The 14,577-nt window shown below is 32.4% G+C and overlaps 1 protein-coding gene across 1 annotated transcript; it reads left to right on the top strand.

Annotated features, from left to right (window-relative positions):
• The first annotated feature begins 789 nt into the window (after positions 1 to 789).
• LOC107440356 (uncharacterized) lies at positions 790 to 8,198 on the top strand. Its single transcript, XM_043038912.2, has 5 exons — positions 790 to 921; positions 3,102 to 3,216; positions 4,996 to 5,144; positions 6,502 to 6,640; positions 7,833 to 8,198. The coding sequence occupies exons 1-5, from the start codon at positions 882 to 884 to the stop codon at positions 8,110 to 8,112; spliced, it is 723 nt and encodes a 240-aa protein (XP_042894846.1). The 5' UTR covers positions 790 to 881; the 3' UTR covers positions 8,113 to 8,198.
• Positions 8,199 to 14,577: the final 6,379 nt, after the last annotated feature.

Consider the following 14,577-nt stretch of genomic DNA (forward strand, 5'->3'; position numbering starts at 1 on the left):
CACGGTTCCCAGCAGATCACCGAAGTCAAGCATCACTGTCTGCGGTCAGTGTGTGGGTGGGTGACCACTTGGATCAGTCTGCATAGGGACCGAGAGTGTGCGGTATGGGTCCTCGTTAAACTGTCTGCCGTAAAGTGCTCGACTTCGCGTACAGGTCGTTGGGCTACCGAAGCGGAGGTGCCATCCCCTCTGCAGAGGATCAAAATTGTGATGGCAAGTCTTCGGATCATCCTCAGGGATGCTTCCCAGACCGTCGCCAATAGCCCATTGTGATTAAAGTAGCCGTAAATTAACAACCAACCAACCAACCTTAACAGAAACACCTTTTTTCTCAGGCGACCAGGGAGGCTACACCTGTATAAATTTGAAATTTGTTGTATTTACGAACGTCTAAGATTAGTAGGTTGGGGACTAGAATCACTTAGTTAAACCCAAAAAGAGCACTAAATTTTTGAATAGGTTTTCGTGTTGATCATAGCCAAATGAGAGAAGGACTGCACAGAGATGCACTAAGTAACCAAACCAATCAATCCAGCGATGTAATTAAATCCGTTTACTTGTTTATTTGTTTATATACATATACAACATGTACAGGTTAATGTGCTCAATACAAATATTGTCTTATAAAATCTTGTCAAATGAATGAATAAATTGCATAAGGGAGAGAAGAGCAGCACAATAATGCACCCAGATTAACATTGAGAATTGAACCTACTATCTTAATTTTTCAAAGCTTTTCATGGAAGGACAAAACTCCTTGGCCCGACGAAACTAACAAAGAATAAGCGAGTGATATCTCCCTACTATAACTCCAACTTCAATCTAAAAGTATAAATTAGTGCAGTTAAAATTTTCCGAACCTTCTCTTTTACTTAATCAAGATGTTTTGGTCAACTCTACTCCTTCTATTTGTTATTAAGGGTATGAGATTTTAACTTGCGTTAACGCATATCATTTATTTTCATTAATTTGACTATACTTATTCAAAAGTAAAATTTGTCTATAATATAAAGCAATGTTTAATGTTTTATACATTTCTTAATTAAAAGCTATTTTTTATGAAAACAATCTCCATTTCCTATTTTGTTTTAAATCTAAATTTTTTTCTGATATTTTTAGTAATTGTTAAATTTTAGCCCTTCTTTGCTTAATTTCTTGTCGATATTTCAATATAATAAATCAAAATTCGCCGGATGAAATAATTTAATTCAAGCTATCTGACCTAACAACTCCGCAACAGAATTCTTTAAGTTATAAATTAGCTGCCCAATAAATTAAAAATATTCATTCGAATCGTGATCAAAAATACAAAATGGCGTTATATAAATGATTTTAACACAATAAACACAGAATAGTTCAGTTCAACTGTACTGATCCCTTAACAGAGAAAGCTTTATTTCCGAAAAACAAAATTGTGAAGAAAAATAAGGAATTCATTTTTAACCTTCACTGCTTGTATTATTTATTATAGCCCCTTTTTTATTGATAAAATTTTTTACTCTTAAAGCAAATGCTAATTTTATCAACTCGTAGCTGAACTTGATTAAGAATTTTCTATAGCCATGAAAAGGTTGATTTAAACAGGTTCGTAAAAGTTACAAAAAGCGTTATAAAATATATAACTATTACTTAAAACATTTTTTTATTTCTTATCTAACTACAACTTTTATGGCTACGAATAGTTACTTTAACTACATTATCAAACTATATAAAATTGAATTTTATATTGTAAATACTTAAAATGAAATAAGAAGAATCAAATTTACGAACTATTTACTGAATATTTTTCAACATGCATCTTCTTATGTATTTTTAAACTATACAAAATATAGTAGTTTTAGAAAGTAACAAGCGATATTTAATCTATTTTTAATGTCTGGCAATGTACAAAACTAGTATTCATTATTCTCTTTAAAAAATTTTTTGTTCAAACGTACGTGTAGTAATAGTGAATTTTTAAAAGAACTAGTTGGTATTTTATTTTTACGTAGTCTTATCGGAATGTGTTCCAAAGCTTTATTTTTCAACCTATTATCATTATTTGATGTTAAAATTGCTGCATTTTTTTTTTCATCTAAAAGACAAACACTGCGTGCATGAGAACTTAAAGCAGAAACTTGTTCTGCAAAATATATCTGAAATTTTTATGCTTTTATTTAGTTTCCATGCATTTTGTGAAATTAATGAATTAATTTGCGTAACGTAATATTTGGCAAATGTATTGGTGGTTTAAAGAAAATAATAAAAATAAGGACAAATCAATGAAATATCTTCATTTCAGAATTTCACTATGGTTATTAGATTTTTCACAAAGTCTACCTAACTAAGTTCATTAATTATTTCAAGTTATCATCAATTCAGTATTTTAACATTAAAAGTCTTTATGACTATAGTTTGGTAAGACTTTTAAAAATACTTTGGTGCTTTATTTTGGTACCAATATGCTAAAATTGTTATCAACGTTTTCGAAGTTTTTAAGATATTTTTTTTTGAAAGATCATTTTTTTTCATATTTATTTTAAAACTAATGCAATTGATAGGAAATAACGTATTTTATGTTATTTTATGATTTTATAAGACCGTTAACTAAAAATTAGTTCCTTGCAATTAAAAATTGTTTCGAGCAATTTTATATTAAGTAATAAATAATGAATGTAAAAGAGTTTTTCGGGAGTTTCTCTTTCGATAAAATAGTTCTATAATGATGTGCAGGCGTTTTTCAAATCATTTTAAAAGTTCCCTTGATGCTGCAAAATACGCAAAAAATGCATTAATGGACCACAATTTGCTAATATTTGCCAGATTGGAGGGTGTAGAAAATCAAAACATCGAAAAAAATGTTTATTCAGAAAATGTTTAATTCCATAATTAAAAATGTATATATCACAAATTAATATAATTAAGGGTAACCTCTCATGTTATTAGAATTGAATCTCATTACGTGAAAATCTGGATCATTGGATAAAAAGTTATTAAGGTGTACGGTGAGCGAAATTTAAAAAAATGACATTAATTGCAAGTGCTTAAGTAAAGTAACTGTAACCATAAACATATTGTCCGTTTTCATGAACAAACTCAATAAGATATTTTTTCTCTTTCAGCACTAAAAGCAGATCTACAATCTTGCGGTGGTCTAGATCCAATCGATGTCTGTCAATATGACATTACTAAAGTGTATGTCCCATTTGATGAAATTCAACTTGCAAGGTTTTGTTAGTAAGTAACATTTCAGAAAATCTTAATTCTGGGAATCCCAAATTACAATGATACAAATAAATTTTGGGTATAATGTCAATATGCTGCTTGCTTTAGATTTTAGATTCATTTGAAAAATCTAATTTGTTTGCTTCTAAAGTCTTCAGTTTATTTTCAGTAGTTCGTAATCGTTAATTCTGAAAGCTTTTTTTCTAATCATTAAAGCAAGCATAATTTCAAGCATTACTGCAATTTTATAACCATCGTTTAACAGCTGACCTAATTTTGGGTTTACGACTACTAATGTTCAACTCCGTAACCTTGTAATTTTGAACCCAATCCAGAAGACAAGGGGGAACTCCGGGTCAAGTATTGGGATAAATTTACCTATGTTGTCTGTGGTGAATCTGGTGGAAAAAATTGCATGTTTAACATCTTGATGGTGAATTGCTAACTAATGTTCCAAACCAATTTTTTTTGCTCCGATTGCCGATTTAATCAAAATTTAACTACTGAGTGAGGAATTATATGCTTATTTTTCCTTACCTATTTAAGCATTAAGCTTAATCATTACAGGACCGAAATCTTGGACTTTGGGATCTTGTTGGTTAGGTATATTTTAGATAATTTTAGGTGAAGTCTTCAAATTCAGAACTCCAAAAGGTAAAATGAGTTTTAGAACCCTAAATTCATAAAGCGCAAATTTACTACCATTATTTAAAACTTATAGCCCCATTAACAACCTTGTAATAATTCTATGAAATATATTAAGTGGTTTATTTAAATAGACTATATTTTTTGAAATAAGATTTAATAGTTTATTCGTAAAAAGAAAGAATTATAATCACAATAATTAATTTTAAAAACTGATTCGAAAGCTATGTTTATTTTCGTAAACGGCTGCGTTCACTTTTGCGAACGTGTAATTTGAACTTAAGTCATCGCTGAATTTTTAAGTCTTGACTGTTTCCGCTTTTCAAAGAGACACGTGAAATGCTTTCACACATAGAAAATGCGTATTTTGAGGTTTTTAAGGAATTGAATCAAATTTATTTTAATGATTTTGTGTCAGTTTCTGGCATAAAAGTCCATAATGATTTCTAAATGTATCATGTATACCTTATGCTACATATTTACTTACTCTACGAAAACAGAGCATCATATTGATCCTCCCTTTCACGAAACGCCCAACTTGTTTTTAAGTTTGATAATTTTTGATTTCGTTACATTGAGAACTTGTGCTTGGTGCTCGCATCGCTGCATCATGCTCTAATGCTACTATGCGTTTCGCCAAACTATTCACAATACTGAATAAAATTTTTATCACATCTACTTAAAGTTAAGTGTGCAATATTTTGAGCAAAAGCTTTTTTTCTAAAACAAATTTTTCCACCTCTTAAAACTAAAAAGCATTAACATATTTCACTTTCATTCAATCGGTTGTTAAAAACTTGGGACAAAAATTAGGAAAAGAAAACCTTTATAAATCAAATTATGAGGAAAAGTTTATAAATCAAGTATTTTAAAGTTAACAATAAATTTAATTCATTGTTAATTTCAATAATTAAAAAAAACTTGGGGCAACCTGGAAGTAATAAAGAACAATTTGATGTGAAAGTGGTAAAAATTTGGCTCATCACTCTATTGTCTTCCCCCCCCCTTTCAATTTATGCACTAAATTTTCAACCAACCATACATGAAGTATTGCATTTTTTTGTGCTTATGATCATGATTCATATAACAAGTTTCCATTTTAAATCAATCCTTAAATATTCTATGTAATAAAATGTCTATTTGAAGCAATGTTCAAAAATACTACAAATGCGTCAAAGAGCACGAAGAGGAATTTCCCCCAGATGAGCAAGATTTTTGTGGACATGCTTTGGTACTGAAGAAAGCGCAACCTCTACTGGAAGAGTTATGCGACAGGGATACTCAACTCTACAAAGGTAAAGATACAAAGTTCATCAATGTGTAAGAATACATTTGTTTGTAGCTTTGTTGCTAGGAAATATTTGGCAGTAACATATTGTAGTAACCAAGTTAGTAATATGTACGGACACTGTTTGTAGCTTTGTTGCAAGCAGATACTTGGTAGTAACATACTGTAGTTAAGTTAACTAACATTTACGAATACAGTTGTTTGTTGCTTGAAAATAAAATACTAGGTGGCAGTAATATATTGCTGGTATGCTTTGTTTAAACTTTTGATGTAGGAAAAATCGATGCTTTCGAAAAATCTACACTTTTGAGACAAACATTAACCTAATATTAAATTAACATTAAATAAATGTAGGCAGATAGACGAAGATAGAATATTATTCGAGGGAATATTTCCGAATTATATTTAATTTTTAATTGTTTGCGTTGAACTGGGATAGTCTGGTTGGTAGGGTGCTGGAATCTTTCATAAGAACTGGGGTTTGAATTCAGCTGGCCGAAGACTCTGTGTAGTAAATGGTGACTGGTGCACGTAAAATCTTTCGGGTCACAAAGATCTCCATGCCCCTCTAACAAATTATACCGCTGAGAGTATTGGATTGGAGATTGATCGCTCTCTGTTTCAGGTCAAAATTAGGATCTGTGGATGAATGAATGTTTGAATGGTTCCACCCTATAAGCGGGTGTGACGCATGGGCATGACGAAAGTTTAATCCTTGGCTATAGATGACTCTACTGGAAAACAAACAATCGCACCCCTAGTGCCTTAAATGGACAACTGAAATTGCTCGTGTTAAATAAGGTTTTCATACGTAGGTATAGCTAAAATAAAATGAAGCTAAAATATAAACCTCAATCGCTTTAGTATAATACAAAATCCAATTCTAGTTTGCTACGGTAATTATTCATATCAGTACGAATTTAAACTGTTTTTCAAGTATAATGACAGCAGTTTATTTTAAGAAATATTATTACTGCAGTTTTAGAAAATATTTGCGGGATAATCTATGCAATGGTTTACTCAAAATCGTAACTCTCTCTTCCACAAAATTATTTTTGTTCAAACAAAGCTTCTTTCTGTTGCTTTTTCGCTTAATTGAACGGCTAAGCTAATAAAATAGCTACCATTTTAGCCTGTTAATAAGAGTATTTTTGATTTAAAAACACGGGGATTTAAATGAGCTTCTTTCGCGCATTGTGATGTTACTTAGTAGGATGTCTTTAAGCTTGTAAAGTACCTACGTGGAAAAATATAAAGGAACAGTTTGTTAAAGTCATTGTTTCATATTCTTCAATTATATAGCAGTGTTAACAAGATACTGATGTTTGACATGCTGATTACATTTCATTTGTTTGTAATTTTAGAGTATCTGAAACATGCCCCCTGCTTCAGTCACGTGACAATATACTACGACGAATGTGAGTATTCTGCAAGAAAAATGGCTAGTCTGTATTATAAAGTAGCCGAAAATACAGCTAAAGCTGAAAGTTTGAAATTCTGCATGTAAGTGTTTTTTTACTATCATTTCATTACGATAAAAATCTAGATTTCGTTCGATAAAACTTTAATAGTTTTATTTTTAGAATATTTTAATTTTTTTCGCTACTTGCTTTGAAAAAAAAGTTATTTAAAAACATGGAGAATGGGTGAAAAGACGCGCAATCTGGAAAAAAAATGACAAATTTATAAAGATCATAACTTTGTTGTGGAAAGTAGTTAAGGTATCAAACTTTGTCTGACACATTTCTTTGCAGCAATTAAAATTTATTTTTGGTCCGAAAATTACAAATTTAACAAACTTCATAATTTTTTTAAAGCAAGGACAAATTTAAGCAAAACAGCTAAACAACAAAAAGTAATGCATAAAAATCAAAAAAGATTTCTAGATTAATTTTGGGGTTATCTGTATTTTGAATTAAATCTTTTCACCAAATTTCAAATATAAAATGAAATAGGAACTAAATATATTGTTCAAGATTGATTTTTTTTTAAAGAAATGTTTTCAGCATTCTTACCAGAGCATGCTAAAATAGTATTAATTTAGACCCTAGCTTTTAGTTCAAATCATACCTAACAATATACAAAATCTACAAAGTTTCGATGAATTCTATACTAAACTTTTTACAATGTGTGTGCGCGTAAAGAGATTTCCTCAAAATCAACAGGTTTCTGAAAATGAATTTAAAGTTGTTTCGTCAGTCAGCATGCGAAAAAATAACTAACTTCGATTTTAAAGACCTGAGAATAAAAATTTAGAGATTTAACGAGCCAATAAGGTTCAAATATAGACAATAAAAATCGAATATTTGTTCAAACATATAAAATCTCCCCAAAAAATTGTTTGAAAAAAACTTTTTTTATTCATATTCAAAACTGTAACAATTTATTTTGTAAATTAAAGAAATTTAATTTCTTCTAGATCTAAATAAATTCAGATTGAAAAATTTTTGTTTAAAAGTGACTCTTATTTGGAAGATTTTACCTTATACTCAGAAAAAACACCCATGTTTCATACCGTATTTTATAACAATATATACAATAACTCTCAGCTTTGTTAAAAATAAATTAATGCTAAATAATGAAACAAAATGTTTAATAAAATTTCTGTGTCAAAGGGATAAATTCGATTGTTCTAAATTTACATTTGATAGAGGGAATATTCGACAAGCCATTCAAATTTTGCTTCTCTTTCCAGAGCTGGTACTCAACTTCTGCACAGATATTCGAACTTGGTTCAAGACTTTTGTGGAGCAGATGGATTGAGATTGTACAATGACATCATCAACCGATCTCACTTTTATCTTCTATACTGTAACACTGAAGAACACCACCAGAAGTCTCTGGAAGGCGTCGCACAAATACTGGAAGGTATTGTAACAGGAAAGATTAAGAACAGAGATCTCCAAATGGATTATGCAGTTGAAGTTCGTAAATTTGAAATGGAGACTGGAGGTGGATACCATATAGACCCATAGGATTTTGCTTTTTGAAGAACGATGAATGTTTTAACGTTAAAATTCGATGCTTTTATCTAACTAATATAAAATAAAACTTTTCTTCCTATTTAGTTTCTTATGATTGGTTAAAAAAACAGTTTTGCATGTGAATGAAACTTCCAACACATGGGTGTATCATTGACAGTTTTTAATTTATGTTTCCAGAATCGTTCGAGTTAAAAATGAAGTAGAATACTACGCATTAGAGGCAGAAAACTGCTAATATTCACACAAGGTAAAAATAAGAACGCGAAGTCTGTTTAATCACTAGTGAGGAAGGAAAGACTTAAAATATCAAAACCTGTTTGATATAGGGAAGTAGTTGAACAGATTCAGCGTTACATCCTGCTTTAGAAGATTAACTTAGTCTACGTTTATTGAAGACTGTCTGTTCTTTATAGAGTGAAGTGAAATATCCACTTGTTACTATTTCGCACTAGATTATGTGATCAAAACTAGATTATGTGAACATTTACTGTTTAATAACGCTTTATCGGTTAAAAGCAGATTATTAGTTGCACCTAATTATTTAATGACGCAACCAAATATATCTTTTTTTCATAACTTAGTTTTTCTCACGCGGGACTAGAGATTTTCGATAAAGATTTTGTTTTGTCCTAGCTTAAACTTTGATCCATAATGTGTATACTTCTTCGAATTAGCTTTTGACAAGTATTCCAGAAATATATCAAAACTTGTTGATTTCTGTACATCTTGTTTATCGTTTAGAAAGTAGCTTGAGCATTTAATGGTTCGTATAATTCTAATAATAATATATAAAGTATATGTAAAGCGGGGGGGGGGAGCAACGCAATCTTGAAATACAAAAAATTTCTGGACGATTCACAATCATCTCAAGAAGTAAAAATTAACATGTATTTCATTTTTGACTATTTAATACTCAAAGGAAAAGAATAAAACCCAATAATTAGTGAAAATCAATAATTTTTGCAAGAATTTAATTCATGTGGGTCATTTATTCAACAACTTTCTAATTCATTTATTTATAACATTAACTTTGAATTTTAGCCACAAATTTAATAAAATATTAATGACTAAATTAAAATTAGTCTAATAATGAATTATTGAATGTTAGGATAATTAAATGACTAATACTTAGGTTGAGTAATAGAACAATAATCCACAATATCATTATTCATTGAAAAATGAATTGTCAAGGAAATAATTGAATAGCAAGGTAATAGTAATCTAAGTTTGAAATGATTTTAAATTATTAAGGGAGATAAAAAGAAAATTCGCTTTTTCCATTAAAGTAAAACAGATATATGCATAATAGTAAATACTTATTAAAAATATATTTCATGTATATGTATCATGTAATTGTATATTTATTCATAACCGTCGTTGAACAGCCGACCAATGTTTACCTCCGTAGCCTTGTAATTTTCAATCAGATCCAGAAAACAAGGGAACCCTTGAACAAGTATTGGGAGAAATTTGCCTTCGTGAAGAACTTTTTGTTGGAACAATTTCCCATTTGCGTTGCAGGGAGAGGAAAACCACGAAAATCCCCAGAGGTTAGCCTGGCAGCAAGGGGACTCCAACCCACGATCCGTCTACTACTGAGGATATTTTTGCGTCAGCATTGTAGCTGGTGCGAGCCGGGTGCGGAATTCGAATCAATCAGCCATTTCTAAGATTCGAACCCGGTAGAAATATCTACCACCCCTGTTCATTTCTTTCCAGGTTGACCTTGATCGATATGAATCGGAAAACTTAAGACTTCGGCAGTATAAAAGTCTAATTGATTTAGATTAACCTCGCTATTGTTCTTGGTAGCATTTATTGCTTAACTTTATGTAACCCATTCGCACATACTGGATATGTACTGTTTCTGGGTTTTGGCTTTACTTCATTTGTACACATACATTACGTTCAGGCTTGCTTTCAATGACTTGTAACCTTTTGTTAAATAGAGCAGACAGTTTAGCAAAATTAGAATTTTTCTTTGGGAAAAAACAATTCCTAAGATTTTTTCATAGAAAGCTTTGTGTCCTCATAAATAACTTTTTCTCTGTGCGCTTCTCCCTTTGAGGAAAAAGGAAATAATTCGAAGAGAAGAATTGATTTTCTTTCTGGGTAGACAAGTGAGGCATTATTATAGCGTTAAAAACTCCTAATGCAATGTGAAAGTGAGGTGGCATGTCTTCGGATCATCCTCATTGATGTTTCCCAGATCGTCCCCAATAGCCCATTGCGCAGCTCTAATGCGACGTGAATAAAGTACCTACCTAATGCAGTGTGAAAAATTACTTTTGAACTTTCGATTCACTGTGAATCGGACTCATACACATGCAGGCGAACGCGACCATTCGTGAGACACTCTGATCAATAGTTTAGGAGTTATAATGGCTTATTTCAAAAAAGTACAAATTTGTCTGTACCTGCATCTTGATCCTCTCTCATAACTATTACAAAAGCGTATTCAACAACCAACGCAGAGGCTCTCCAGATACTGGCGGGGGTGTAGCCTATCCACTTAAAAATTCAGGAGGACATTTGTTTCAAAAGTGTAAAATGGGGTTAGAAAATGACTGATCCTTATCCAACTATACATCAGTACATGCAAATCACCCAGTTAATAGAACCCCCAGACAGGCCTCACCAACCACAATTTATGTCTGTGCCCTGGGGTAGATCACTGCCAACCAACAGTGGTGTTGAAATATTTACAGACGGTTCTAGGATGGAGGTTGCCGATGAAATAAGCGAGAAAAACTACCATTACAGAACAGATTTTGGGATTGTAATTAAAAATGATGGAATTTTGTTAAGACGGCCTCCACCAGAATTTCGAATAACAGTAGTGTTTTAAGGGCAGAGATGATGGCAATCAAACATGCTCTCTCTTGGCTTGCCGACATAAACTACCCTGATGCTGTTATCTACTCTGATTCACTCTTCTCACTGCAGGCATTAGCTGACCCAGCACCCTCTTCACACCTCATCGAACACATTAAACGACTATGGCGATCAAACATTGAATGTAACTGGGTCAAGGCTCATATAGGCATACAGGGCAATGAGGAAGCGGCCAAGAGGGCCATCAGTCTCTGTCAAATTGACTCAGAGGTCCCAAGTTCGAAAGCCCTGATCAGAACATTTATTAAAACCCATAATATGAGGAGATGGAAACAGAAATGGCAGGGTACCGAGAAAGGTCGACAAATATTTAAATTTTCTAAGGACTCAGCTACAAAGAGACCTGAATCAATTCTTAACTGGCCACGGAGTGTTTGGAGAACACCAATTAAATATGTTTAATAAGAGCTCAGACTGTCATTATTGTGGGGAATATCAAATAATCGAACACTTAATTATGGACTGCACCTACTTACAGTCACTCCGCAGAAACCACTTTATTAGCCAATCTCAACACTAGAGTTTTCTAAGTTGACCTGGAGTAGAGACATCATTAAAAAAAAATCAAAAATACATTAGAGGATGTTCTGGCCAACAACATATCATAATGTCGGAACCTGCGATTTCCATCTTGGGTGTCTCTCTTAATGGTCTTAATTGGTTTCAGCCTTCAACCTTTTACCTTGTACAATTTTAACCTTTATTGTTTTTACAATATGTTGTTTTAGCTACTGCTTCTACAATACCATACTTTTAGCTTCCCTTTTGTGATTTAACTTTTAACTTTATCTTTTTGCAGTTTTTATCTGAGATATTCAGAGTTCTTTATCATGTGCTCCTATCTTTATTATCTTAGCAAGTTTACATCTTTGCATTTTTTTTACTAATGGTTTTTAATGTGTAATATTTATTAATTTTTGGGTTTTAAATTTATAAGCGTCTTCTGACTTTTTAGTACTTTTAATAATTTTATAAGGGCCAGTTGGCCTTAGCGATCCCTTTTGATCGGAGTTTCTTTATTAACTGGTTTTAAATTGCATAATTTGGTCTTGGATTTTTATATCTTGAGTGGTTTTATTCATTTGAAATTTATGAGGGTTCTTTGACCTTCTGATTTATGAATGACATTGACTTCAGTTGTTCTGTGATCTTATTTCCATTATTACTGTATTTATAAATTTTTTAAATGTTTATATACTCAGAGAATTTTCATGGCTTGATATGTGCACAGCTGTATAGACGTTGAACATAACTACTTTTTGCTTTTCTTTTTTTGTGTAATCTTTAGCAGGTTGATATTACTCCTCGCGTGCCCTTTAATAAGGTGGGTTGAGGCAAATCTTTACCTTACCTTGTACCTACATCTTTCCTTATCTGGTATATCTATTTAAGCACGCAGGACGTTTTTCTTGGTGAATCGTTGCTATGCTGAATAGTGCCTAGTATTTTTGATATGCTGATAGTGTCTAGTATTTTTGTGCATAAACGGTGCAACTTTTGATACATATTTATGTAGACTTTTTGCTTTGCTATCTAAGGCTATCTTAACATGCGAAATTTATTTTCTGATGAAAACTTTTATACAGAATAGAATGGGATAAAATTCGAGTTGATATGATTAGTAGTTTTGACAGCATAATAATTTTTTCATTATAAGTGCAGTTCAAAAATAATACATTTTGTGAGAAAAAAGCAAAGCGGTAGGTAGGTACTTTATTGACGTCGCACTAGAACTGCACAATGGGCTATGGTCTGGCAAACATCCCTCAGGATGGTCCGAAGACATGCCATCACAATTTTGATTATTTGCAGAGGGGATGGCTCCTCTGCTTTGGCGACCCGATGACGTGGGTGTGAAGTCGAGCACTTTGCGGTAGAACAGTTTAACGGGGATCGACACCGCGCACCCCCTGTCCCTACAATGGCTGATCGGAAAAAAAGTATTTTAAGTAACTTTTCGACTTATGTTTGGTCTCATTCCATTAAACGAGAAAAAAATACACAGGAAACAATACTTCACTTGTCTAAATAGCAATGTGGATGTGGAAATAAGTGTAAGTGCAAAATTAAATTTTTGTGATTGAAGCACTTATAATTTATACGCTATTAGTCTGATCGCCTCGGAATTGGTTTCATTTAATTCAGTGTGAAAAAATTACATCAGAAACAATAACCTGCATGCTTCGATAGTTCCTAGATAAGAATGTAAGGTTTGTACATAAATACATGTCAAAGTAAGTTATATACATAAAAACTCTTTCATCTTCCGAACTTTTTATTCGATTTTTATTCTTGATTAATCTGATTCAGTTCAGCGTAAAACAACTTATTGGAAATAATACCCCACTTGCTTACTTGTGTCTGAATAAATAATTCAAATAATCTAACCATTGAAAACTGGGAGAATACACTGTAAAATCTGTGGCGTAATATCTCTCCGAATTTCTTGAGCGTGAAAGAATACTTTTTTTAATGTCCAAGTAAAACTTTTATATACAATTTAAAGCGTGCATGAAAGCTACAAACACCGAAAGTACAAAAAGTTGACACCAAGATCACTCAACTTTACACCATAAGTTAAATATTTTCACTTCCGAAAACTCGTTTTGATGGCTCGAAATCAAAACGTTGGCTCGTTTTGATTTCGTCTTTAATTGTCTACGATCGATAACGAATTGGAGAGTAATGGAGGATGTCTTCGATGTTGCTTTTCATCTGCATAACCGTAAGTTCGACGTTAGAAATATGTATCTCTGTATTTAGTTTTGTAATACGGATATTTTAATTTTTAGATATTGTAAACTGTATTAATTTTATAATGTATGATTTCTGTCTGCTCCTGCTCATCCCGCAGAGGACTGATTATAAACACACGGTTACCAGTAGAAGACCGAAGTCAAGCATCACTGGCTGCGATCAGTAAGCGGGTGGGTGACCACTTTGATCAGCCTGTGTAGGGACCGTGGGTGCGCAGTATCGGTCCTCATTAAACTGTTCTACTGTAAAGTGCTCGAATCAGCGGGCAGGTCGTCCGGCTGCTAAAGCGGGGGAGTCATCCCCTCTGCAGAGGATCAAAATTTGCGATGGCATGTCTTCGGATCATGCTCAGGGATGTTTTTCAAACCTTCGCCAATAGCCCACTGTGCAGGTCTAGTGAGACGTAAATAAAAAAAAATACCATATCATCTACTCCTTCTTTGTTAAGCCTAGTTCGAATTCACCCTAATACTCTATCTGCTATGCGTATGTTTGATTTACAAACTAATTTTATTTTAACAGTTAGTATATGTATGCATCCTAAATGACCTAATAAAGTGACCTGTTATTTTGTAAAGTTAGAGTTATTATTCTAAGGGATGATTTGTAATGCTGTAAAATGCATTTAACCCTTATAGCGTCAGTCAGGCTTTTTTTCAAACATGCAGTTGATGTCTATTTGCCTAAAAAATGATTCTGCCCATGTAATTATCAAATGCAAAAGCAAAAAGTAATTGAGAAAATTTTACAGACGATCTAGCACTTGCATGGAAATGCAGTATTTTATAAAACAAGAGAAAATGC

This window comes from Parasteatoda tepidariorum, chromosome 1 (assembly GCF_043381705.1).
Source record: "Parasteatoda tepidariorum isolate YZ-2023 chromosome 1, CAS_Ptep_4.0, whole genome shotgun sequence".
NCBI classification, from domain to species: domain Eukaryota; kingdom Metazoa; phylum Arthropoda; class Arachnida; order Araneae; family Theridiidae; genus Parasteatoda; species Parasteatoda tepidariorum.

Coding starts and splice junctions, on each gene's coding strand:
- LOC107440356 (XM_043038912.2), top strand. CDS start 882: ATGTTTTGGTCAACTCTACTCCTTCTATTTGTTATTAAGG. Junction 5,145..6,501: donor GGATACTCAACTCTACAAAG/GTAAAGATACAA, acceptor TTGTAATTTTAG/AGTATCTGAAACATGCCCCC. Junction 6,641..7,832: donor GAAAGTTTGAAATTCTGCAT/GTAAGTGTTTTT, acceptor TTCTCTTTCCAG/AGCTGGTACTCAACTTCTGC.